Below are 26,296 nucleotides of genomic sequence, written 5' to 3'. Positions count from 1 at the left end.
TGGAGACATTATGTCTCAATTCCCAAAGATCTCTGGTGCCTTGTGATGGCAACCCATGTCCATGAGTATTTATGTTCATCATCATCTGGTAATTGTACAAAAATCCATCAGATATTGTAAATTTAGTGACTACCTTCAGATATTTTGCTCTCTCCAACACCACCACCACCATTGTAGTTTATTCTAGACATGTCTGTGCCAAGTTGAAGCAGTCTCCTTCAACTAAACATTGTGGACACTTTGTTTGGTTGTTCATACTGTTCCACATGGATTCATATCCTTTGCAGGTTCTTCCACATGAAGCTGTCTCTAGCAAAAAGCTCACAGAACAATCGAGTTTACCTTACTTGTATGGAGTAGTAGGCTGAGGGACCTATCATCTGTTGTGTTGCCACTACTTAGTGAAGCCATGATATGATCAGCCAAAGTAATCTGGGTCTCAAGTAAAATGGAGGCAGGCAATCCTCTCAAGCTCAGAAGCTTCTGCTAGCTTCAGGTTGAGAAAAGAAAAAAAATCATGATCAATCAATGAGCTGAGCGAGGAAGGTAAAAATGAGCTGAGTGCAGAATCACATCTTTCTAGGTAAGTAAAGCATATGTACAAACTCATGAGCTCGACCAAGTTTGAAGATGGATTGAGAGATTAAAGAACCCAAAACAACATCTCTTTCATTCATCAACACAAAAACATCAGCAAGAAAAGGGAAAGAAGGAGATGATAGATCGTAGACGATCAATTAACAGAGGCAAATCTAGCGCATCAAACAGGGATAACCCTGTGATGAAGGGCACTGAGACTTCGGTTAGTCCTTTGGTCTTCGGAAGTCAACCATCTGCATCATAATACCATTGGAAAATGAGAAGATAGCGTTTTGATGGGGGTGAGAAACAACGCAGATGAGGCATTGAGAACTGCACCATTGTAACGCTGAGAGGCAGCCACCGGCTTGTCGTGGTTTGCCATGGGAATGGAGATAGAGAGCTGCATCTTCAAGTCCGCATCCATGCTCATCCAAGAGTCTTCCATCTTCTGCGGCTTCTCATCAAGGAAACAGTGGAATGGCCTTGCATTCTGTGGTTGCTCCGCCCGCTCCAACTTGGCAGACTTGTCCGTCTTCAGATCAGCACCCAACACAAAGTAGTGCTTCTCCTTGTCTTGCTCCTCGGACAAACAGATTCTGGAGTGGGGATGAGCGCCTTGCATGTAGCCAAAACTCTGCTTTGTCTCCTCAACGGAGCTCATGTCCATTGACCCCAACCTGCATGGCATCTCCCTTCCGGCCCTGCAGGCTTCTGAGAGGAAAGGGTACTCATTCACACCCTCCTTGAATCCAAGGATGTTCCTGCTCTTCAGACAGTTCATTAAGCCTTACAACCAAACCCAGAGAAAGAGAGAGAAAGAAGATCGATGGCGGCCATGCATACCTGTAATTATCAACCGTGTAGGGGGAAGAGTCTAAACAGAAGCTGGCAGAGTCATCTTTGAGTGAGAATCCCATGGCAGGAGGCCTCGAAGAGGAGGGACAGGGAAGCAGGAAATGGTGGGTCTGAGGTGTTGACAGCGAGAGAGGAGGAGGAGGAGGAGGAGGAGGAGCCGCAGCAGCAGCAGCAACGAAGTTTGATGAAGAGAACTGTGAGGAGGTTGGGTTGGTGGCCAAAGACAATTCCACAGGCTTTCTTGAACGGCTCTTCCCCCTGTGCATGTGCCTCTCACAGTACTTGGAGTCTGGGTAGGCCTCCTTGGAGCACCTCCACTTCTTCCCATCTGTTCTCCTGCACCTCCCAGGCTCCGGATCCACTGGTTTCCTTCCATCACCCAGCTGGTAAGCTCCCCATCCAACTGCACGCGACACACCAACCTTGTCTCACGAAACACGCAGAGTCCACAAGTGGAGGTTTTGAGCGCAGAAGACTTACTCGTGGGAGGATTGGGAATGAATGGAAGAGCTTGAGGATCCATGAAGAGACTCCTCCTGATGCAGAGGATGAGATCAGAAGGTACGGGGATACCTGAGACCATGTACTTGAAGACAAGGGCTTGAAGCTCCAGCTCTTGCCATTGGGATGCTGTGAAGGGATACCTACTGCCCCCTCCCATCATCATCCTACTCTCACTGCTCTGTTTCAGACCCACAGCTGCAAGTCCAAAACCCAAACCCCACAACACCAACAAGGAGAAGCGAGCGAAGGAAGGAAGGAAGGAAGGAAGGAAGGAAGCTAGTGGATAGATAGTGGAAGAGGCAAAAGCAGCAGCAAAGCATTAGAGAGAGTGACAGGCAGCAGAAGCGGCAGCGGCAGTAGCATCTTGTTAACTTCCTGCAATAATAATAAATCGACTTTTGTCTTTTTATGTGACTGCAATAAAGAAGGGGTTATTTTGTTTGCATAGGAAGTGTCATTCAGTCAAGGGAGGGCAGAGAGGAATCATAAGACTGGTGGGGGGTGGGGAGCATAGAGTTTGAGACTATGAGCTTATAGACCACAGACAGATAACTATTGCTTTAGAGAAGGCTTTAACTGCGTCTGTTCACAAAGCTACTTGGTTTAACATTAATGGTGTCAGGTGCTGCAGCTGATACTTCTGCCACCTGGTGCCAGTGGTCTGTTCTTATTGCGACTGACAGCAGATGGAGGAACAGGCAGGTCAGGGATGCAGTGTGCTCTCTTCACCGACTCTGGCCCCCTGTTGTTGCTGCTGCTCCTCCTGCTGCTGCTGTTCCTCTGCTGCCTTTTGTTGCTGCTGCTGCTCTCTGACTCCCTGCCACCTTTGCAGAAACCCATAAGCAAAAGGGCTGCTTTGAGGCTTAAAAAAACACAGCAAGAGAGGTAAAATAATTGGACAGCATGTGAGTGACTGAGAGCCACTGAGTGACTGGAGGAAAAAAAGGGTTTGAGTGCAGTGTACTCTTGCTGATGCTCACTCACTTTCTGCTGCTTTTTTGAATTCTAACTCACAGACAAAGTTATTGCTGCTACTCCTTCCTCACCTGATGGATGCCCTTTTCCCATTTCTTTCCCTCCTCTATTTTGCGTTTTCTTTTTCTGATCTTGGTGATACAGTTGTTGATGATACTCCTCCACAACTCAAAACCCCCCCAAGTGTGTTGGTCCAATGTAATGCTATCATGTTGAGACAAGGGAATCCAAGGTCTGTCCATTAGTCCAAATGTTCCAAGGCATTCCCACTATTTGGTTTTGAAGTAAGAATTTTAGGCTATTGAGAATACCAAATGTGGATTACCTTATTCTTCTTCTTTTCTTTTCTTTTCTTCTTGTTGACAGAAACTAGGCAAATGCATAAGCTTCATGACTCTCAGTTTTCACTTGGTTTGATGTTGTTGGTCATCTCACTGCTTCATGATTCAGGATTATTGATCTTTTATTAGTTGATGCAAATGAAAACTAAAAAAGGGTGAAGTTATATCAGATACAGAGGAGTACAAGTTATCCATCTCTTATAATTCATCAATATAAGCTCTAAACAAGAAAAAGAAAAAGCTGAATGAATATAAGCTTCAGAAATACAATCTATGATCCCAAAAAAAAAATTGGATTCAGATATAACTAACTTTGACACCTCCAAATGGGAAAGTTGGATAAATAAAAGACTGCATTGTGGTGCAGAAGAATGAGTGGCAACCATTTCTGGAACTAGAAGCAAATAGCAGCCTTTTCTTTGTGTTTGTGTGGTCAAATGCTTCATTTCCTTTCAGCTATGAAGGTGATATATATATATATATATATAGCTACTTTTCATTTCCTTGATCCGAGTGAGAGATGTGACAATCTTTCAATCCAATAAAACCATTTGTCAAAAGGTCCTATGAATAGTAGCTCTGACTTCACAAGGTGCATATAAGATTCTACAGTTTTCATTTTATTTTGGGTGAGCAGAAATCTAGGTAAAGGTAATAAATATAGGAGGAGATATGAACCAAGACCTTCTTGCCATCAAGGATCATAATTTAGTTTTTCTTTCCAATATATTCCAACATTCTCTAATCAGCATTTCTTTATTTTGGGATATCAATGACTGACTTACAAACCTTTTAAGAAACAATTTAAGAGACAAAAACTAGAAAAACAGTAGTTAGCACATATTGCAAACAATTAATCTTGAGTAGACCTAAATTCAATTATTTGGATGAATTATATTTTGAGATCCAAAATGAAAACACATTAGTCTCAAGGTCATTGTTAAATAATCTATATGTAAAATAAATAACATATAGTAGAAGGCAAATCATGATACAAACTACTGATTGTTGTCAAGGTTTTTCTCATCACAGTAATTGACAACAACTGACAAAGTTACTTGTCACTGATTCAATGTTGAAAGTTCTTGAGGGCCACAACCAAATCTTTAGCTGTCTGTTCTGATTGCCTCCATATATTCATATAAAATGAAAACATTATGTCTAATTAGGAACAACTAATACACTATAAGAAACCAGAATTTCTGAAGGTGCAGAGAGATCTTATAATCTGGTTCAGTAAACTCTTGGTGATGTCTGCAACTCCAAACACAAGAAGGATCTTTATATGGAAGTAAATCCTTGCAATATACTTATCTTGTATTTGAGATTCCAGACCAATATATTGAAGAGGCAGCTGTCGATGGGACAAAAACAAATAGGAGTCACAATAGAAAAAAATATAGATCATATATATATATATATATATATATATATATATATATATATATATATATATGTGCAGAAGTCTGATACAAGTACTGATGGAATTTGAAGCCTAAGACTGGCTAGCCAATGTCTACTTATACGTCCCATTAAATGGTAGAAACATTACTGACACCTCCCATTAAATGGTAGCAAGCATTGGAAACCCCTCCATTGTCGAAAGCAGGACAAACTCACAGATGAGAGAACATTTTAATTAAGATCCCCCCAGTGTCCCAGGAAAAAGGGAAGGATTGCAGGTGAGAGCAGACAAGCCCTGTAATCAACTCTCATCTGAAAGGACTTTTGAGTTTTCCTTTTGTTGTGGTCAGAAGGGGATGCACAGTTAGATCACATAAGTGATGGGTCTTGCAGATCATTCTTGTTTCTTCTTCTTGGACTTCGTTCTGCACCATGAAATTGGTGCATTTCTAGTAAACATATAAAACCAACTCGACGATCAAAGTAACAAGGTTCATGTTCATGGCACTAAGTGCTATTTGAAATTTCAATGTAGCCAGCTCCATCCCTCACTCCACTTCCCCACAAGTTGGAGGATGTAACATTCATCCGAGCATGCCTCTGTCTAAACCTTGTATCTTGATTCCTTCTGAAAGGCCAACTCCTTTCGGTTGGTAGAATGTTTTCAGGAAAGGGTATCTGATACTTGTTCTAGGCAAAATAAAATGTATACAAAAAAGCTATCTTTCTTGTTCATCTTACCCCTACGGTTGCTTTGAAGGATGCTCGAGTACAGTTTCTGCAGAAAGCATCAAAGAGTGCTTCCATGTATCACTCGATACAGCTGTGAATGTCTCCCTCAGCTGATTCGTATAGTTCTATTTGGTTTACTGAAGATATGAATTCAGAAAACAGGAACAAACATATTAAAGTTATATTAAAGATATGAATTCAGAAAACAAGAACAAACTTACTGGTAGATAACGGAGAGGAAACAGTTTCAAATGAGCTACACCAAACAAAAGTGATGCTTTACCTTCCAAGATAAATAAATTGTCATTGGAAACTAAAGGGATTAAAGTTGGTTCAAGAAAGGTTCTGTTAGCATAAAAATAAAGATTGCATGGACCCATATGCTCCATCTATCACTCCTTGAAGCTTCATCACTCGCTGGAAGTAGCAGTTTCTATGTGTAGTGGCAGAAGGGAAGCGAGAACAAGTGAAGGGAAGGCCATGGCCATCCTGACAACACCAACAAAGAGAGAAACCCTAGGAACAAACATGAACTGATGTGGCTGTTCTTTTTGACTTGTGTGTTCTATGGGCGCCTGAAGCATTCATTAAATCACTCAACCACTTGTTATGGGAATTGGATGACGACAAACATTCGATCTGCTTGTTTGCAATATGAAGTGTTGTAGAACATATTAAATTCATGTACCATCAGTCATGGCTGAATTACGCAAACATATCATATGTTATAATAGAAAACAATGGAGAGTATAACGTAGTGCTACATTCAAACTCTGCAAAAATGATATGAGATAATGGCTGATAGTAGACTTCACTAGTTGATAGTGGAGCAAAAGATGTCATGATATGAGATAATGCGCAAAAACTGAGATTGAATCATTAAGACGAAAAATAATGCATACGAACAAAGACTTTTTACAGACATTGAACGTTATGCCGTCTCATACAAACAAAGAGTAGTAGGATCATAACCTAACAGACATCATCTGAGTTCTTGGATCTTTTGCTGTTTATCCTTCTCAGCCACTTTTCTTGTGTCGTGGTAAGGCTAAAAGACCAGTGTTGTTTGCAAGTATTCCGCTGAGATGTTATAGCGCCTGGAAGCTCAGCTGGAAGAGCAGTAGCAGTGCTAGTAAAGGCGTTGAGAACAAGGAAAGCCAGGATGGGGGAAAGATCAAGTGTTCCACCAAGTGGTGGGATAATCCCTCGGAAAATGTTGAGATAGGGATCACATATAGTGCTGAGAAAAAACAGAGAAAAAATCATAACAAGAGAACACACAAATACTTTGTCTCAGAAATTGAGGCAAAAAGAACATAAAGCCATCTCAAGTAACAGGACAACTAACAAATCTGCATTTAAGCAGTACTAAAACTAATATCATTTAAAGTGTTTTGGTTGAACATATTGAAATTGAAATGACATGCCAACTTCCAAGAGAAGCATTTATGTCGCTGACTTACTAACTCAAATGAAACCAACCTACTTGCATGTTATTCAGCTTAAGGTATGCAAACGATCAAACGAGAAAATATACAACACTATTGAATAGGCAAAGCATTTCATACATATATGCCAAAGAATCACTTCCAGAATACAGTTTCTGGGTGTATTTTCTTGAACTAAATTTAAATTTTTTAATAAGTGAGATTTAAGACATCAAGACTAGGAACAGCAAAGTTGGTCAATTTTAGACACAAATAGCTAGGCTTGAAAATGCCTTTGGTTACATCCTGGAAGCATATTTGCTCCTGCATACGCTTGTGCTCTCATACTTCTGCATAAAATGAATTTTATACAGAAAAAAGAGTATTTGCCATCTTTTATTGCCTCTTTTACATGTTTCAGAGTTTCTGTAAATGGATATGGACTTGAAAGCTTGAACAAATGTACTTATGCTACTTGATATAAAAATACTCATGAAGAACAAAAGATTGGAGAAAAGTCTGTTCCCTGTTTCTAGCAACACTCGCCCCTTTGTATAATGTCCCGGACAATTAATGACTCCAACTCACTTTTGGTTAATAACTTGATCTAAAAGATAATGCCATATTGATGAGAATCACATAGGCAAATGAACCTTCTTGTGCTACATATTAAAAGTGCTTGCATAGTATAATAAGTTGCTAAGATTAGGATGTGTAACAAAGTAGATTACTGCTGTTCTGAAAAACACAGTCCAGTGTATTTGTACATGATAGTAGATTCCCCAGCACTTAAAAAAGCTCACCCAGTATATCTTAATACTGCAGCCTTCAACAGACAAGTACCCATACCTGACACATCAAATAATTACCTTCAAACTCATTTATGTGATGATTAAAATTTAACAAAAACCTACAAGATGCAAAGCATTAGTGCTGTGTATTGCGTCAGCTTTAACCTATAACATCCCTTTTGATTCACCTAAACCAACATCAGATATCAGTGACCAATTCAGCAAGTCTAGCCTTATGTGCAAATTAATATACTACCCATCCATAGTCTGATATCCATTAAACTTACAGCACCACAATGCACAAAGAATTGTACCTGAGAGGGCTGACAATGGCCGGAGGAGAGTTGGGAAACCACGTTAGCACCAGCCTTACTATCAGCAGAGTGTTGTATATGTTCAAGAAGTTGATGATGCCATTGGTCACCACCAGCCCAGCTACTGAGTCTCCCGGCAATATTGCTGCAAAGCTGTGGCCAGAAGGTAAACTCACGAACCTAGGGCTTCTGAAACGCATCTGGAAGCAATAACCAAATAACGCAATCACAAAATTCGCCTTTTTATCAAAGCATACAATGAACATTGTTTGTTCTACGCCTGTATTGACACCATTTTCACTTGAATAATCAAAATGCACCAAAGATTAAAGAAACAGTAAGAACAATAGAAGTATCAAATTCTGTTGTGCTCCTTCTGTCAGTATCTCAGTCAAGCTTCAGAGAGCCAGGGAAAGAACTCCGGAGGGTGCAAAAAGGGGCAGTCATTTAAGGTTCTACGTCGATTTCGATACCGTTACTAGTTATCGAATTCCCCAAATGACTGAACATAGTAAGAAAAAAATAGCGAACTTTGTTGTTCCAAATGGGCTTCGAAAGATTCTTGAAGAAATTCAGGAGCAGCAATGACCTAACCTGGCAGAATCTTTGGAGCTCGTAGTGGGTGGATAGGAGGGGCTTGAAGAATGGATGCTCGGAGAGGGCGGCGGCCAACGTCTTAACGCAGCGCTCGGCGGCGGAGAGGAGGGAGGAATGGGGGCCCACGACGTGGGCCGTCGCCGCATGGTCGAGGCCGGAGAGCTTCGGCGGGAGGAGAGGAAAAGAGAAGGGAAGGTGGTGGAAGGCGGAGGAGAGGAGTCCAGTGAAGGGGGCGGCTCTAGCCTGCGAGGACTCGGCGGCGGTTGAGGGAGGCAAAGGAGCCATCTTTCTTTCTTCGTTTGGAGTCGAGCGGAGATGAATGGGCATTAGAAGGGAGCGGATAACGTTTGTTGGGCAACTTATGGCCGTCCGATGGACGAGTTTTCATATTGGACGGATAGATGTTGTAGTGGCGACGAGTTTTTCCATATTTTTTTATATTTAAACTCTTTAAAATAGGAAAATAAGTTATTCTTCCCTCAATTTTAATATATTATATAGAGTGATCAACTTAAAAAAGATACTCATTTTAAAATTTTTAGTAATGATACACTCATATTTTAATTTTTATTTTTTTTTTTTAACTCTTATTTTTTTTTTTTAACTCTAAATATCCCTTGTGGCCATCGATGCCTCGCTCCCTCTTATCAATATTACCTTCATCGAGGTCCTATTACTTTTGTATCATCATAGGTACCTCTATTTTATATGGGTCATCCGATATGTTTTATCTTCATATAGAATTTAAAGATTTATTTGAATTTTCTAACGATTGAAAATCGAGATAGTAAGTCATAACCTACAATGACAACCGTTGATTGGACAGTACTCAGTACTCGATGCAACCCTTACTTTAGCTACGTCGACACCTCAAGCTTATGATACAAGTTGATGTTCATGACTACCCATATTACGAGCTAGGGATCAAAGAGTATTAGTCATCTCAATAAGAGTTAGGGCGAGGAAGAAGCCATCATCACCATAGTCATCTTAAAATAGAGAAATTTATTGTGTAGATAGAACATTTAAGGTATTACGTTAATAAATAAAATTGAGATATCTTTTAGAAGAAGCTCAAAAAGATTTTAGGACTCCAATCTCACCTTCATCACTTACTTACGGATATATATATATATATATATATATATATATATATATATATATATATATATGACTAGTAGTATCTTAAAAAAGAGAAATTAGAAAACAGTACCATTCAACCAATATCCTTCCAAATGCATTCCTTATAATTATTCAACGACCACTTTCCACGTTTAAAACATGTAGAGATGTGAGATGTCTTCATTGGATTACATTTGAGTCATATCAATATCTCTATCCGAGTGAGTCATATCAACCATTCCTGTTTGTCATCTATCTACCCATTATATTTCGAAGACCAACAATACGGTATAATGTCCATGTAAAATTAGTGGTCTTCCCCATCATAGTAATCTCGAGGCTATAAAATATATTCACAATTAAAATTGGGATTATATAATTTAATATTCATTTTTTTAATCTTAAAAGTTTTAGTTTGACCAAAATTAATTAATATTACTTTCTCTACCATCATAATTAAAACCCGTACTTTTACCTGCCTTTTTAATGGATAACTTTAACGGGCCCTACATAATTCTCGAACGATCAGGCAGGTATAGTTTAATCTTGCCTTCATTTATTTAATCAGGTCACATTGTTTACCACGTGTTTCGACTAATCCACCCGCCGTCCTCATCCAATATATCAAGCAAACGCATCACCTGCACGATAGACGAACTCGAAGCTCACCATGTCGGTGAAAACGGGTCGGGTATTAGAGAACCACACCCGTATCCACTTCTAAGCTTATATACACGTCGAACAAGAGCTACCAATATCGGATTTAGATGGAGGATATTCCTCTCCACTTTCACCCGTTTAAGACCCGGCAGATCGCAGTAGGCGGTAACTCTACCGGCGATGCTCGCATCCTAGCTGGCTTGCGAACACAAGAAAAATGTGGTCGAAAACCAACGGCCACCAACTCCTTAGCGCACCCCTGTCCGTCACCCATCGTCTTACCCAGTGCTTCGTGTTTCAATAACGCACGACACGTGTGCTGGTCTTTGAACGGGTGAAAGGTCTTCGTGTCTCGGAGTCTTCTCCTTTTTCTATATCTTCTTCCTCCTACCTCTGAATTGGACACGGAAGGGACTCTCTCTCTCTCTCTCCTTCGCTCTTTCTCTCTCATGGAGGCTGCTCTCCTTCGAGTCTCCATTAGCCCTAAACCTAAGATCCACCTCAGCCCCGTTCGCTCTGTCCGGATCACTCCTCCTCACCTCCGCCTCTTACGGCGGCCTAGCTCAGCTGGTCCCCTTCGCCTCCCCCGCCCGAATGCCGTCGAGATCGGCGCCGCCACGTCCGGCGAACCCCAGCAGGAGGAGCAGGTCAAGAACTCCTCGGTCCTCCTCGAGGTCGGCGGGATGATGTGCGGTGCCTGCGCCGCCCGAGTCCGGTCGATCCTTTCCGCTGACGACCGAGTCGACTCAGCTGCGGTCAATATGTTGACCGAGACCGCGGCCGTTCGGCTCGGGACGAGCGGCGACGAACCGGAGCGGGTGGCGGAGGAGCTGGCCGAGAGGTTGGCGCAGTGCGGTTTCCCGTCCAAGAGGAGGAGAACGGGGTTGGGGGTGCAGGAGAACGTGAGGAAGTGGAGGGAGATGGCGGAGAGGAAGGAGAAGTTGCTCGCGGCGAGCCGCAACCGTGTCGCGTTCGCGTGGACGCTGGTGGCGCTGTGCTGCGGGTCTCACGGCACTCATTTGTTGCATTCACTTGGGATTCACGTCGCTCACGGTGAGGAATTCTCTCCCAATACCAAAAATGGAGATCTTTTTGCCTCTGGTGTTGATATTTTGAAAGATGCAGATAAAATTCAGCAACTAAAGTTATTCAATTTAGAGTTTTCTACTTTAGTTGAATGTTTGATATGGTCAATGATGCGTGCACAATGGTTGTTGTCTGATACAGGTTCATTTTTGGATATATTGCACAATTCTTATGTGAAATGTGGTATCGCCTTGGGGTCATTGCTCGGACCTGGTAGAGGTAAATCATAAGCTTACTCTCCTTGGCTCTGCATTGTGCATGTTTTGTAAGGCTTCTCAATGTATGTTGCATATTTTGCATCCTCTATCTGAAAGGTGTAAATGCTACTTCTGGCTAGCCTCACTGCATGCCTAAGATTTATGAAAGCTAGTTGATTGAAATTTTGGGATGACAAACAAAAAAATGAAATTTCACTCTGTTAAGCATTTTACAGTTAAGTTCTTTAATGCAATGCTGGTCAACATTGTGCTTTCTGGAGTTTGTATAAGCACAATGCAACTCTGCCATCACCCTTTTTTACGGACAATCACATGATAGATTTTGCTATATCAGCAGATTGCAATGGCAAAAACTTACTTGAAGGGTTTTCTGTTCAACAGAATCACAAACTTTTAACTACATTACAGTTCATGTGTCATTGTTTTTTGGTTGCTATGCATGAGAAAAAGGATTGTATATAAGCACCTATTAGTTGATTTGACTTCTCTTCCTGTTCACTTTCTTCTTAGTTTTCTTTTTGAGCAAATTGCAGTTGTCTTTCACTGACCTGTTTCTTTTGGATGTCTTCTCTGGTTACTGCCGGATGAGAGGTTTGTTTAGGAAACACTTATGGGCTACTTAATGACTTTAAAACTGAGGGTGATTTCGGGTGTTCACAAAACTCACTAAAGAGTGCATACACAGGAGAGAGACAAAAAAACTTGCCTATCAAAGCACATCTAGTTATTTTCCGAGTGCCATTGAAGTGGTAACCTGGATTCATAATAACTCTTAGCAGTTAAAATCTTTTGGGCCTTTAGTTCCGTCACTTTTTCTCTCTCTTTCTTTCTTTTGGTTTTGATTATCTAGACCATGGTGTATATGATGACTGCATCACTTTCTTCTACAGACCCCAAAATTACAGAAATCCATAAGAGTTAAATTTATTCTTCGTTAGTAGGTTTTATTGCATTTAATATATTTTTCATAACTAAATAGTCTTAAAGGACTGGATTATTCTGTTATGGAGATCTACTTCCATTGTCTGAATATTGCTATAAATGTTCCACATCTGTAGAATTGCTTTTGGATGGTCTCAGAGCATTTGCAAATGCCTCTCCAAATATGAACTCTCTTGTGGGATTTGGATCCATTGCTGCATTCCTGATTAGTGCAGTAAGTACAGTTTCAGCAAGCGATAGCTGTTGTCTTGATCTTGTTGTTGATCTATTGGATGATGTTTTTGTCTTGTTCATTTGATTTTCTGTTGTTGATAATGGTCAATCATATTTTTCTTATCTTTACTAATTGTGTGTTTCTTTTAACTTCTGCAGATGTCGCTGCTCAACCCAGGCCTTCAGTGGGAAGCATCTTTTTTTGATGAACCGGTTAGTTGTATTTTAATCTTTAAAACTTTGTCCAATGATGAAAAGATTTTGATAGAAATTTTTTTTTATGCAAATCTGAACTTGGAAGAATTTTGTTTTCAAATTTCTAATTAAAATTACTGCTTTTGAAGAATTTCATTTATAAGAGAAACAAATTTTATGGAAAAAATGTGGAGAAAGGTATACATGTTGTAAATTTTGTGGGTACACTTCATGTTAACTATATGATTCAGAATCATGAATATCCTAACAGTAGAAGTCAAATGCACAAATTTATTTATTGCAGCCACACTTGTCCTCACTTGCTCTCGTGCCTAGCTCTCGTCCCTTGTGAGGTTCTGTGAAGATACACAAATTTTTTGGCTCATACGGGTATTAATAAGATCAAAGTCAGGAATGTCATGCGCTTTTGCCAAAATGGCCTTAGTCATGTTTACATGGATCCTCGGTTGGCATGGTTCATATATGTTTCTGCTCTTGTATGTGTGTATATCCAGTGGATGGCACAAATCCATGAACTGTGTTATTGCCTTGGCAAAAACAGTAAATGATGAAGGCAGATGTTGATCCCAGGACGTTACGATAATCCAACAAACTCTTTCTCTTTACCAGTCAAGCTAACATATGAACACATCATGTTGTCCTAATTAAAGGTTGGATTTGACTGAAACCTGTATTTAGCAGTCGTTTACACTTTACATTATCTAAAAAGAAATCTTGTGCCACATTTACCAGAGTTTCATAGGTTTTTTCTTTATTGTGTAACAGCATTCAGCAATTTATTTTTTCTACAATCAAATTCAGGGGCCAAGTCTGATTCTTAAACCACATAGTCAAAGAATGCTGACACTTGTGTACTTACTGGTAATATCTCATTCAGGCAGAGTGTCTTGTAGAATGCAGGTCATGCTTCTTGGTTTTGTACTTCTTGGACGTTCTCTCGAAGAAAGGGCTAGACTACAGGCATCCAGTGATATGAATGAACTCTTGGTAAGCCTTGTTTTTGCTATGTGTATTAGCTCCATATTTATCTGTTAATTCATTTCTCATAGTTGTGCATTTCTAGCAAAATTGATATTAGCTTCATCTTTTGTCTAGGTAGTTCATTTGGCATCATTATGCATTTATAGTCAAGTTGAGAATCTACTAGTCATTATGCTTCTCCTATCATGCCAGTTGCACTTGACATTATCATATCAGTTCCAGCTAGGAAAATCATCATCAATCTATTCCCTGCATAGTCATCTCAATAGGGAGAAAGATGAAGAGAGATTATTCTTAACAGCTCACTTATATTCACTGTAAATGCCTACTTTAAATTCTACAATGTAGCAAGAAAATGATTTAACTTTTAATTCTATCTATATAAAGAAAAAATGTAATCATAAGTCTCTCAGAAAAGATTGTATTTTTGACAAATTTAATTACTTCCTTGCAGTCATTGGTCTCCTCTCAGTCACGATTAATAATCTCATCGCCTGAAGAGAATCCTACATCTGACAGCTTCTTGAGTGCTGATGCAATTAGCATTGAAGTTCCAACTGATGATATTCGTATTGGAGACACGATCTTGGTTTTGCCAGGGGAAACAATTCCCGTAGATGTATGTTTAAAATTCAATTTTTTTCACTGTTCTGCTTTTATAACATATCTAGAGACAGACATAAGACACAAATGTTGCCTCCAACTCATTTCATAGTACGTGTCTTTTTTCTTATTATCTAAGTTTACTTGTTAATTAAACACCTATACCTATCATGTTGCTCTTTCTCTGCTTTTTAACATAGAGGCATCTATAACAACAATAGCAAACTTCTAATCAGTTTATTGGAGTCAATTATCTAATTTACAAGTCTTTGATGATTATTTAACATCATAACTCATACAGACTTAAATGTGAAACTTGATTCTAATTAACCATCTGATTTACAAGTCATGATTATTATTTGACATTATAACTCATCCAGACTTGATTACAGAATGTGAGTCTAATCAATTATCTAATTTACAAGTCAGGGATGATTATTGTGAAAATCAATGGGATTTTTTTTTTTTTCATCTTTTGGTTCATAACTTGTCCAGACTTGATTGTTGGTAAACCACATATTTATCTGAAATAATTTTGGATGCAGGGGAAAGTTCTTGGAGGTAGGAGCGTTGTCGATGAATCCATGCTCACAGGTGAATCTCTTCCTGTATTCAAGGAACATGGTCACAGTGTTTCTGCAGGAACAGTTAACTGGGTATGCTCATTCATGAAACTATATACCAACTTTAGTGAGTTGTGCCTAAATCTTGAGCAAAAGACTAGATGCTGTAAAATATTGCATGTGATCGATATATTTCTATGAAGTGCTTGATTATAGCTAGGGAAATTTGTTTGAAATAGTTCTTTAAGGTACTCTTTTAAGGTTGAAGTGCTCCTAGTTTCTTTGTTCTAAAACTAAGGGTTTCTAGCCTGATATTTCTTGGTTTCTGAATGCTTTTAATAAAATGTTGTTCTCCTTGAATGATGTTCTGTGATTTCTCCATGTTAATGTTAATATAACTTCTATATGAGACCTAGTTGGGTTTTTTATTTTGCAGGATGGGCCTCTAAGAATTGAAGCTGTGAAAACTGGTGCTATGTCAACTATCTCTAAAATAGTTCGCATGGTCAGTATGCAATACTTTCTCAAATTCTTGTTGGAATGTTTTTTTTCCTCTTAACTGAATGCTCTGATTTTTGCAGGTTGAGGAAGCACAAGCACATCAAGCACCTATTCAAAGACTGGCAGATTCAATTGCAGGACCTTTTGTGTACAGTGTGATGACACTATCTGCTGCAACCTTTGCCTTCTGGTGTGTGTTTGGCTTTTTAGTTGGTATTTGATAATCAATTATTGCATGCCTATGGAAGACACTTTTGAGTGGTTCCAGTAAGGATACAAATCTGAATTAATTGGCTTATATTCTTATTTGTTGATTGAGGATGAAAATGAATAAAAATAAGTTCTTCAATATCATGGTTTGCATTAAACAGATATAAATAATAGTTTTTTCTCTGCACATCTTTCAGGTATTATATTGGAACACACATCTTTCCAGATGTGTTGCTTAATGATATTGCAGGTCCTGATGCAGATCCATTGCTTTTGAGCTTGAAACTCTCTGTGGATGTACTGGTAAGTATATATGAACAATTCCGTTTAGTCTACAACTATATCATATCAAGGCCACATGAACAGGGTTTTTTAAAAAATTATCTTGATAAATTACCACATAGTTATTTATTAGCTTTAGATGCTATATTTCAGATGAAAAGTTGATGATTGCCCCTTAACTTGCATGCAGTTTTAATTTACTTGACTTTTTAAGTTCACACTAGGTGTTTATTGTATATCTATTTGCTGAACTAATGGACTGCACTTTACAGGTAGTTTCCTGTCCTTGTGCGCTGGGTCTAGCGACACCAACAGCCATCTTAGTAGGCACTTCTATGGGTAATATATTTAATTTATTGAATTTAGTTATGAAGATACTATGACGAACTGTAGAAAATAAAAAAAAATTTATGCTCTACATTGAGCCCGAAAATGGTGGACAAATTTAGTGGATTATAGATCATTTGAGATGGATCAATCTCTGATGTGTTCAGTGAACAACATTTGTTTTGGTGCATGAACTTGCTATCGAGCATGAATTGCTGTTTGATCTTGCATGTGCTTTTGTTGTTAATTTTGCATGTACATGCATATCGTTGTTACTCTATAAAGACTGTTTTCTCCGCATGAAGACTTCGACCATTCTGTATTATCTGTTCTTTTTTATCTGTTGAACAATGTGCTAATGTCCTAGTATTAAAGATCTGTCCGTCAATCAATCAAGGCTTCTTGGATGAACTACATTCTATTCTGATAGGTCAATTTCATGAGCAGGGGCAAAACAAGGACTTCTTATAAGAGGAGGTAATGTCTTGGAACGGTTGGCTGGTGTAGATGTCATTGCACTAGATAAGGTATTTTTGATGGTTGAATGTTCATTTCGTTTTATAGGCATTATTAAGTGAAGGAACAGCATTTTAACATGTGAGAGTTTTCTCTGCTAAGTGACTAATATTTATCCTGGAATCTTTTGTCTAAACTTACAGACTGGAACTCTTACAGAAGGAAAACCTGTTGTTACTGCTATTGCTTCTTTGGATTATGAAGAATCCGAAATTCTCCGACTAGCTGCTGCCGTGGAGAAGACGGCATCACATCCAATTGCCAACGCTATTTTGGATAAAGCTGAGTCACTGAATTTTGGAGTCCCTAGTACCAGTGGACAACTGACAGAACCTGGTTTTGGTTCCTTAGCAGAAGTAGATGGATCTCTAGTTGCAGTTGGTAGGCTTGACTGGGTTCATGAACGTTTTCAGAAAAAAGCTTCAACATCTGAATTGCTGGATCTGGAAAATCGTGTGGGATGCCTTTCATCTAGCATGGCAACATCATCAAAACAGTCAAAATCAGTAGTGTATGTTGGGAAGGAAGGTGAAGGCATAATTGGAGCTATAGCAATATCTGACGTTCTGCGATATGATGCAAAATCTACAGTTAGCAAGTATATTTCCTACACCATGGATTAACATGATAAAAGATGCAAAATATTGAATTCTGAGTTTTTTCCTTTTTTGTTTTTTAGCTTCATTTTAAAATAGAAACTTGTTGAAGTTCCTATTAAGAAATATATTATTCAACTAAAAGTCCTTGAATTTATTATGAACTACAGCATTCTAAAACATACTTAGTGATATTATGATCATATCACAAACAAATATTTGGTCTTAGTTTATGTATAAGATGTTTTAGCATTTCTGTTTACATGCTTAAACGTATTCTGTTTGGTTGAAAGGCTGCAGGGAATGGGAATAAAGTCAGTCCTCGTATCTGGGGACAGGGAAGAGGCAGTGACAAGTGTTGGCGAGATGGTTGGAATTGGAACTATAAATGCAGCTTTGACTCCGCAGCAAAAATCAAGTATCATATCAAGTTTACAAGCTGAGGGGCATAGTGTTGCTATGGTAATTCATTGTAGCATATTAATACACTACCAGTACTCCATTTTAGAACAACGTTAATCATGGCATTAATATTATGATGCAACTGTTTTTGGAATTCAGTCTTATACCAAATGGAATATTCTAATGTTTTCTTTATTTCTTTTCGAATTTAAGGTTGGTGATGGTATAAATGATGCACCATCATTGGCACTTGCTGATGTTGGAGTTGCTTTGCAAATTGAGGCCAAAGAGAATGCTGCATCTGATGCAGCATCAGTTATTCTTTTAGGCAACAGGCTTTCACAGGTAAAAGATCTAACGGTGATACTACAATTGTATGCCCATTGTTGCATTTCTGTAACAAAGACAAAACATCTTTTTTCTGAATTTCCTTCGCCTAGATAGCAACCAAATGAAATCTCCCATGGAATAGAAGTGTTATGAAGATGAATAGCATGTTACTGTTTTAGGGCATCTTGAAACAACATTATTGACAATAGTAATAGTTTATCAGTTAAGTCCAATCCTTTATTCCACTATATGTTAGTATTTGCTAATTGCTGCTAGTATTTCTTTTGTCTTGCGATGCATGTGACCTTTCATCTCTTTTTAGCAATTGCATCTTTTTTATAACAACAACGATACAAGCCATACCATATGGATCTTTTCCACCAATGAGCCGTGTCGAGGGAAGTATCACACTATTGTTTAATGTTTGTCTTTCTACTATGAGTGCTTATGAGTAGATTGAAATCTTGCAAAATCGTCTTATATGCTACCAGCAAATGCTGAGGGGTCTAGCAAGCTAAATTAGATCATTTGCATGGTAGTTTGTCGTGCAAGTGTGGGCATGGTTCAGATCATGGGCGCTTAAAAAGGATCCTGTTATTCAAATCACATCTTACATAATCTGTATCCAACGGCCATAATGATTCCTGGATACTTCAAACCGAAGCACTGGTCTTCCCTTGCGTTTTTTGTGAGCTAGCTGAGAGATAAAACCACGACAAACACATGGTGTTTGCTGTTTTGTCATGTCCTATTTGCAATATATCATTTTCAGTTTGTTGTTATTTCTGATTCAGTTCAAAACTTGTTTATTTACAGATAGTGGATGCTATATCGTTAGCTCAAGCAACAATGGCAAAAGTTCACCAGAACTTGGCATGGGCAGTGGCATATAATGCAGTTGCCATCCCCATTGCAGCAGGGGTGCTGCTCCCGAATTTTGATTTCGCCATGACACCATCACTTTCTGGTAAGTCATGACAAAACGTCTTAGTAGCATGATCGACGCTCCAGTTTGTGATCGGATATAAACTAATTAGGTTGACAATTCAGCTATTTAGTTGAAGGAAAAACAAATAAAGTTCCTAGGAAATTTTTGCAGGAGGGTTGATGGCCTTGAGCTCCATTTTCGTCGTCAGCAACTCTTTGCTACTACAGCTGCATGGATCTTTCCCCAAGAAAGCGAACAACTACAAAGCAAACGTTGATAAATGACATCGAGATTCGATGTGGTAAAACCCTACAACTGGAGATTTTTTTTGGTTGTCTTGTATTAGAGCATACATCAACTCAATAGCAGCTATCTTAACTCAATAACAGCTATTGACAGAATAAACTATCGTGTATTTGGATTCAGTGTATGTTGTTCCTCTACATTCCATTCATCGAAAGTCGCTGAATTAAATAGATCTAAAGCAAAATACTATGTATATTTCCATTGTTCCCCTGATAGTTTTGCTGAAATGATTGTATAGAAATTTATAGATGCACCTGCAATTTCGTATTACCTACCGAAAATGTAAATTCATTTTAGCATTTATGTATATATCTATACAGTTATAATAAGCATATAATGGAAGGAATACATGCAAGAGAAGGTTTGTATTTGGATAGACACGTTTATAACCAGTAGCAACTCAAGAAGATGATGCCATATGCTGCTGCTTGTAGCTTCATCAACCCCAATTCAACACATAATTTCCATTCAAACCCATCTCCCATCTTTGCAAGAAGACTAGCGTAGTATTCCCATACATAACCACTAAAGGGAACTCATGTCTGAATACCCTGCAGCAAATAGCCCGGGGCTTATTTTTCTAAACAGAAAAGAATCTAATCTACATCATATCTGGACAGTGAGAGTCGTCAAGCACAACCACCATGTAGTAGTTTACAGTGAAGACTTGGGTGCACCTAATAAGAAGCTGAGGACGACCTTGTTGAACCTGCCGGCGTCTTCCATCTGCGGCATGTGACCAGTTTTCTGCACCACCTCCAACCTCGCATTCTCTCCGAAACGCCTGCACTTACTCATTTGGTTCACGGTCATCAACATATCATCATTGACAGAAGCAGGAAAAGAAGGCTTGTTGGCAACTTACTTTTGCATCTCGAACGCCTTATCCACTGGGAATATCTGATCATCCTCTCCCCATATCATCAGAACTTGCTGCGAGGAACAGGGACTGAGAACAAAAGAAGGTTTTTTGGGCTGATGAGCTGATTGCATGCAAAGTAAAGCTGTTTGTTACCTGGGGAAGAGGAGTAAGTTGGAACTGGTCTTTGTTGGCGAGGGAGATGCCCTTGACGAGTTCTAGCTTTTCCTCCAGCTTATCGCTGAACAGATTCTGCACACAGACAGACATGCATATTTACTTTGGTAAGCTTTTTGGCATAATTTGTGTTTCCTTTTATCCCAAACAAGTAAAAAACAAATGTAAGTAGAAAGTGCTTGCTAAATTAAACAAAAAATAAGAGTAGGAACATTACAAAGATTCTATTACATCTTCATTACGGAAAATAATAGTCAAGATCAGAGTTTACATTTACTCTTTGTAAGATTTAAGATTCTTCACATATACACATCCCTTAATATTCATCCAAAAATCTCAAGTTAAATAATGACTAGCAGGTTTTAAAGAGGTTCTTGGCCTTTTGTAAGGATGCATATGCTAAACTTAGATTTGTAAAGGATGAATGCTAAGATCATGGACTTTGGATGCATATATGGTTTCCTTTGTAATGTGAGAACCTCCTATATGTCATCAATACATTGAGATTTGTAGGAGGCTTTGATGTGTGCTGCCACTTTTCTAAGAGAATCAACGCTTTCATCTTCCCATCGACCTATGATCTCGCCGTTGCCCCTCTCTCGGCCGAGAGAAGAATGTAGTCCGTTGGTTGGTAGCTGCGGACACCAGCAGCCAACCAACGGTGGGTCCAACCGTTGGACCCACGCTGCCAACCAATGGCGGGTGAGCAGTGGGACCCACGTTTCTTAGAGCATTTCGTTGATTTCTATGAACATGATTTGGGGACGATCAATGTATCTAATAATCTCATCTTTCTAAGCGAGACTGAACTAATCGATCGATTCTAGGTTTGAGGATGAAAGGGAATAAGATCGAGGGAAGTGGAGAGCGCAAAGATGAACGTTTACCCGAAGCATGTCGCGGAGGATGAACTCCGGCATGAATCGAGGCGGGCGGTGGACGGCGACGCGGACGAGCCTCCTCATATCGGCGGTGGTCCGCGGGAGGAGAAGATCGGCGACGTCTCCACGGCCACCGGCCCGCTCCAGCAGCGCCTTGTCGTCCTCCGGCCCCTTGAGCAAGTCGGAGCTGGCGATCACCACTCGCTCCACCCGGTCCGGCCCCATCGCCCGCGCCACATGGTACGCCACGAACCCTCCGTAGCTGGTCCCCATCACCGAAACCCTCGCCCGGCGCGGCGGCGCGACGCCGAGGGCGTCGAGGAGGCGGGCGAGTGCGGCCGCCTGGAAGGCCTCGGACCGCTGCGGGGACCGGGTGGTGGAGCCGCCGAAGAAGAGAAGGTCCGGCACGATGAGGTCGAAGCGGGCGGCGAGGGGCGCGATCTGGCTGCGCCACTGCCACGTGGCGCGGGGCCCGAATCCATGGATGAGGAGGAGCGGGGGCTTCGGCTGCCTCCTCGATCCGCGGCCGGGGTCGGCTCCGGCGGAGGAGGGAGTGGGGAGGAGGGAGGTAGAGATCCAGCAATGGACGGTGGTGTCGGCGTCGACTGCGACGGTGTGGGAGCGGAGGCCGGCGGCAGTGTAGGCGCGCCGGACAAACATATCCATCAACCACACCAGGCTAAGCCCCATCTCTCTCTCTCTCTCTCTCTCTCTGCTGCTTCTGCTATTTGGATCCCTCGGGGGGCTTCTTATATTTATAGAGATGGGGAGGGGTGTTTCCATAAAACATAAGACGGGATTTAACATAAAACGAGAGGGGTTATATGAAAAATCTAAAAAGTGAAGGACTGAAAGGAAAAAGACTAAAAACATGTTGGATAGTTACATTGGCGGTTGGTTTACGTTAATGGAGACATAGAGATAGACACTCGAGGGAGATAAAAATAATCCAATTTAAGGGAGACATAATGAGTTGTGGTTTCATGTTTCATGTACTTGTTCTTGGAAGAATTCAACTAAAAGACTTGCTTATCCAAACAGTTTGGTCGAGAGTCCTCCAAGATTTCCGTAGAAGGAATTCTCCATGAAAGAATGATCCTGTGCTTGTGGAAGACCCCACCACCCCACCAAACCATTGCCTGCCTCTCTGGTAAGACCAGGCAATCTTCCACTCTGTTTTTTCTCTGTGACATCCGAGCTTCCCTTTTATTATTTCTCTAAGTTTGATTGATTCATAAATCTATCTCTTTCATGAACCCTTTTTATTTGGTTGTTGGTATGAAGTGACTCGTCAACCATCGATCACTTCTTCTTACCTTCATTATCTACCAGTATTTGATCTGATCAATTGGATCCAAAAGAAAAGATTTTGAACCTGATGGAGTGTTTTCATTGTGGCCATGGCAATGGGTGGCTGATCGGATTGATTAACATCGATTTGTGCATGCAAATTAGGTCGATATTTAAAATCATGCATTAATTCTACTTACTGTGTAAGCAACTAATTGGTAGTTCCACCTACCAATAGTACATGTGATTGATTATGAGAGACATAATGAGTATAACGTGATGTTGTCACCTTCTCCGCTACTCCTACCCTCTTTTTTGCCAGTAGTACCAAACCCAACTCAATGTCAACCATCCGATTTCAATCTTGTAATTTTGATCTGATGTATTTTTCACATCTATCCTTGTAGAGTTTAATGCTTTTATTATTTATCAAAAAAATCAGATTGATTATATTCCTGATTATATATATAATTAATATTAGTTTATTTTAGTAAAAAATAAATATAAAATATACTTATGGGATGAGCAGATAAAGATTTGAGGACTTATGTTGTTAATATAATGTGTTTTGAGGACTTGTATGTAAATAGGAAACAGAAACCAATTTTTCTGCGTAATAAATATAAAACATTTTTTCTTCTGTATTTTTTTACCTACACGTGGAAGCTGACATGGCGTCAACAACGAGGAGACGGTTTGCAAGGGAGGGAGAGACGGCATTGGAAGGGCAATAATGAGAGTCCCCAAAACCGCTTTCTCTAGTCTTGTCAGAACCCAACACACGGCGGCGAGAGCCCCCTCGGACGCCTACGCCTCCCTCCTCCGGCGATGCGCCGCCGAGCGGTCCCTCGAGAAGGCCCGCCGGGTCCACCGCCATATGAAGTTGTCTGGCTTCCGTCACCTCAGCCTTGGAAACAAGCTGGTCGACGTGTACCTCAAATGTGGCGCGATCGAGGACGCCCGGGAGGTGTTCGACGCAATGCCCAAGCCGCATCCTGTCTCCTGGAACGCCATGATATCTTCCTGCGTTCGCTGTAGCAGAAGCCGTGAAGCGGTGGATTTGTATAAACGGATGCTGTGGGAGGGCGTCAGGGCAGACGAGTTCACCTTCTCGAGCGTGCTTAGAGCATTCAGTGAGCTCGGTCTCGTGGCACAAGGCGGTGCAGCTCATGGGTGTCTGGTGATCACCGGTGTAGATGCCACAAATGCCTTTGTTGGTAGTGCCTTGGTAGATATGTATGCAAAGTTCGGCAAACTGAGAGAAGCTCGAGCGATCTATGATAGAGTATGTAGGAAGGACGTTGTCTTGACGACAGCTTTGATCGTAGGCTACACCCAGAATGGAGAGTACAGTGAGGCAATTCAGCTATTCCGGCAGGTGATGAAGGATGGCTTGAGTCCAAATGACTTCACATTCGCAAGTGTTCTAATAGCATGTGGGAGCATTGGAGACTTGAGGTGGGGGTTATCGATTCATGGTGTCATGGAAAAGTTTGGTTTTAAGCTAGGCTGTTCTTCACAGACATCACTCCTTACCATGTATTCAAGGTGTGGACTGATTGATGACTCCATAAAAGTCTTTGAGAGTATAGCGGATCCAAATACAGTAAGTTGGACGGCTATAATTGGATGTTTGGTATGTAATCACAGAGAAGAGCTTGCTCTTTTGATGCTTCAGAACATGATTAATGATTCAGTTCGGCCTAACGCATTCACTTTGTCCACAGCTCTGAGAGCGTGCTCCGCCCTTGCATTGTTCGAACAAGGGAAGTTGATCCATGCCTTCACTACAAAAATTGGGTTGGATAGCAACAGATTTGTTTGTGCTGCATTGATCGATACATATGGAAAGTGTGGGCGTATTGGAATGGCCAGAATTATTTTTGATGATCTGCCAGGGCTTGATTTAGTTTCTGTGAACTGTATGATCAATGCCTATGCACAAAATGGCCACGGAGTGGAAGCAATTCGAGCGTTTGAGATGATGCAAGTATTGGGTTTGGAACCAAATGATGCGACATTCACCAGTGTTCTTTCTGCTTGTGGTAATGCAGGACTGCTTGAAGAAGGCCATCGAGTGTTCTCCTTCATCATCGACTGCTACAAGCATGGACCATCTAGTGACCATTATGCATGTATGATCGACCTTCTAGGTCGTTCCGGAAAACTGGAAGAGGCTGAAGGGCTGATAACCAAACTTAGGAGTCCAGACAAAGTTCTGTGGAGGTCTTTGCTAAGTGCCTGCAAAATACATGGAAAACTGGATATGGCAAAGAGGGTTGCGAGAAATATACTCGAGCTTGATCCAGGTGACGATGCAACTTACATTCTTTTGTCGAACATTTATGCATCTTTAGGTCAATGGAATGAGGTGATCAATGTGAAATCTGCAATGAGAAGAATGAACCTGAAGAAAGATCCAGCCATGAGTTGGATCGAAGTGGACAGGGAGTTCCATACATTCATGGCGGGAGACAGGGGCCACCTGAAGGCAGAAGAGATCTATAAAGAGTTGGAAGGGCTGATTACAAGGACCAAGGAACTGGGCTATGTTCCGGACACAAGGTATGTCCTACAAGAAATGGAGGAGCTGGAAAAGGAGAGATCCTTGTATTACCACAGTGAGAAGCTGGCCGTGGCCTTTGGGGTCATGAGCAGCAATGACAAGGGAGACATACCAATCACAATATTCAAGAACCTCAGGGTTTGTGGTGACTGTCATTCTTGGATAAAGTTGGTGTCTCAAGTGGTGGGCAAAGAAATCATTGCTCGAGATGCTAAGAGATTCCATCATTTCAAGGATGGGCTGTGTTCATGTAATGACTATTGGTAATCGAAACTGGACTTTGGAGTGAAACATGGTTGAGTTGATTCCTCTCAGCTTATCCTGTTGGATTAACTTAAGAATGTGGTCTGGCCGTGGGGTGTTCAGCGAAACTCATTGCAGCTATTATGACAAGTTGATGGTGCCACTATTGCTGAGGTTATGGTTCCGATGATTTTTTCTGACCACTGTTACCGAACATTTCACTTCCTCCATAGAAAGAGATTGCTCTGAAACATGTGCCAGCATCAACTTAGTCAACACAGAAATCAAGATCTTTGCTATGGATGCTGTGAATTTGAAGGTGACTACAGGTTATCAATTTTTGCTAACTTGCAACTTGCTTCTTGAAATATGCAAGTTGCAAGTTAGAAAATTTTTGCTTACTTTACAATGTTTGAGCTAGCAATTTTGTTTTCATTACAAAGTGTAAGTTAGCATGTTTTGTATCTTGAGATAGGCAAGATTGCACTTTTGGTATATAAATGTATAGTATGCAAGTTATCAATTTTTACACATAAAAAGTTAGCAAAAAGATGTGCAAGATGGACTATTTTGCCTCTTTTCGAAATGTGTAACTTGGCACATATTGTTTTTATTGAGATTTGCAAGATAGCACTTTTGCTTCTTCGTAAAGTATGCAAGCTAGCTAGCAAGCTAGTAAAATTTGCTCCCCTATGTCATTGTCAAATAGAAGGGAATAACAATACAATCGTGTAACTCATTTCCCTTTACTATAAT

At 40.4% G+C, this 26,296-nt stretch overlaps 5 protein-coding genes across 8 annotated transcripts; 2 read left to right on the top strand and 3 right to left on the bottom strand.

Moving 5' to 3' along the window:
* Window positions 1-545: 545 nt before the first annotated feature.
* Window positions 546-2,258, bottom strand: LOC103995829 (growth-regulating factor 1). 2 transcript variants are annotated; one of them, XM_009416536.3, is made up of 4 exons: window positions 1,918-2,258; window positions 1,426-1,840; window positions 919-1,343; window positions 546-833 (listed from the first exon to the last, which is right to left on the bottom strand). In XM_009416536.3, the coding sequence occupies exons 1-4, from the start codon at window positions 2,102-2,104 to the stop codon at window positions 826-828; spliced, it is 1,035 nt and encodes a 344-aa protein (XP_009414811.2). In that variant the 5' UTR covers window positions 2,105-2,258; the 3' UTR covers window positions 546-825. The 2 variants fall into 2 exon arrangements, with proteins under 2 accessions (XP_009414811.2, XP_065020130.1); XM_065164058.1 differs by having other exon boundaries at window positions 701-1,343; window positions 1,918-2,248.
* Window positions 2,259-6,240: 3,982 nt separating this feature from the next.
* Window positions 6,241-8,833, bottom strand: LOC135645559 (ylmG homolog protein 2, chloroplastic-like). Its single transcript, XM_065164057.1, has 3 exons — window positions 8,520-8,833; window positions 7,926-8,125; window positions 6,241-6,633 (listed from the first exon to the last, which is right to left on the bottom strand). Exons 1-3 carry the CDS (start codon window positions 8,805-8,807, stop codon window positions 6,366-6,368), a joined length of 756 nt encoding a protein of 251 aa, XP_065020129.1. The 5' UTR covers window positions 8,808-8,833; the 3' UTR covers window positions 6,241-6,365.
* Window positions 8,834-10,705: 1,872 nt separating this feature from the next.
* Window positions 10,706-19,717, top strand: LOC135645555 (copper-transporting ATPase PAA2, chloroplastic-like). Its single transcript, XM_065164050.1, has 17 exons — window positions 10,706-11,357; window positions 11,532-11,609; window positions 12,667-12,764; window positions 12,923-12,976; window positions 13,880-13,966; window positions 14,415-14,579; window positions 15,109-15,219; window positions 15,563-15,631; window positions 15,708-15,817; window positions 16,035-16,140; window positions 16,392-16,458; window positions 16,894-16,973; window positions 17,106-17,560; window positions 17,852-18,020; window positions 18,174-18,305; window positions 19,107-19,257; window positions 19,390-19,717. Exons 1-17 carry the CDS (start codon window positions 10,754-10,756, stop codon window positions 19,500-19,502), a joined length of 2,649 nt encoding a protein of 882 aa, XP_065020122.1. The 5' UTR covers window positions 10,706-10,753; the 3' UTR covers window positions 19,503-19,717.
* Window positions 19,718-19,941: 224 nt separating this feature from the next.
* Window positions 19,942-22,376, bottom strand: LOC135645558 (uncharacterized). Of its 3 annotated transcripts, XM_065164052.1 has the most exons (5): window positions 21,448-22,367; window positions 20,540-20,635; window positions 20,390-20,457; window positions 20,202-20,308; window positions 19,942-20,075 (listed from the first exon to the last, which is right to left on the bottom strand). In XM_065164052.1, the coding sequence occupies exons 1-5, from the start codon at window positions 22,312-22,314 to the stop codon at window positions 20,050-20,052; spliced, it is 1,164 nt and encodes a 387-aa protein (XP_065020124.1). In that variant the 5' UTR covers window positions 22,315-22,367; the 3' UTR covers window positions 19,942-20,049. The 3 variants fall into 3 exon arrangements, with proteins under 3 accessions (XP_065020124.1, XP_065020125.1, XP_065020126.1); XM_065164053.1 differs by lacking the exon at window positions 19,942-20,075 and having other exon boundaries at window positions 20,086-20,308; window positions 21,448-22,363; XM_065164054.1 differs by lacking the exon at window positions 19,942-20,075 and having other exon boundaries at window positions 20,390-20,473; window positions 21,448-22,376.
* Window positions 22,377-22,454: 78 nt separating this feature from the next.
* Window positions 22,455-25,758, top strand: LOC135645556 (pentatricopeptide repeat-containing protein At5g65570-like). Its single transcript, XM_065164051.1, has 2 exons — window positions 22,455-22,591; window positions 23,398-25,758. The coding sequence occupies exon 2, from the start codon at window positions 23,465-23,467 to the stop codon at window positions 25,562-25,564; it is 2,100 nt and encodes a 699-aa protein (XP_065020123.1). The 5' UTR covers window positions 22,455-22,591; window positions 23,398-23,464; the 3' UTR covers window positions 25,565-25,758.
* Window positions 25,759-26,296: the final 538 nt, after the last annotated feature.

This window comes from Musa acuminata, chromosome BXJ3-8 (genome assembly GCF_036884655.1).
Source record: "Musa acuminata AAA Group cultivar baxijiao chromosome BXJ3-8, Cavendish_Baxijiao_AAA, whole genome shotgun sequence".
NCBI classification, from domain to species: domain Eukaryota; kingdom Viridiplantae; phylum Streptophyta; class Magnoliopsida; order Zingiberales; family Musaceae; genus Musa; species Musa acuminata.
The sequence above is the reverse complement of the archived record's forward strand: the minus strand, read 5'-3'. Positions and strand labels throughout refer to the sequence as shown.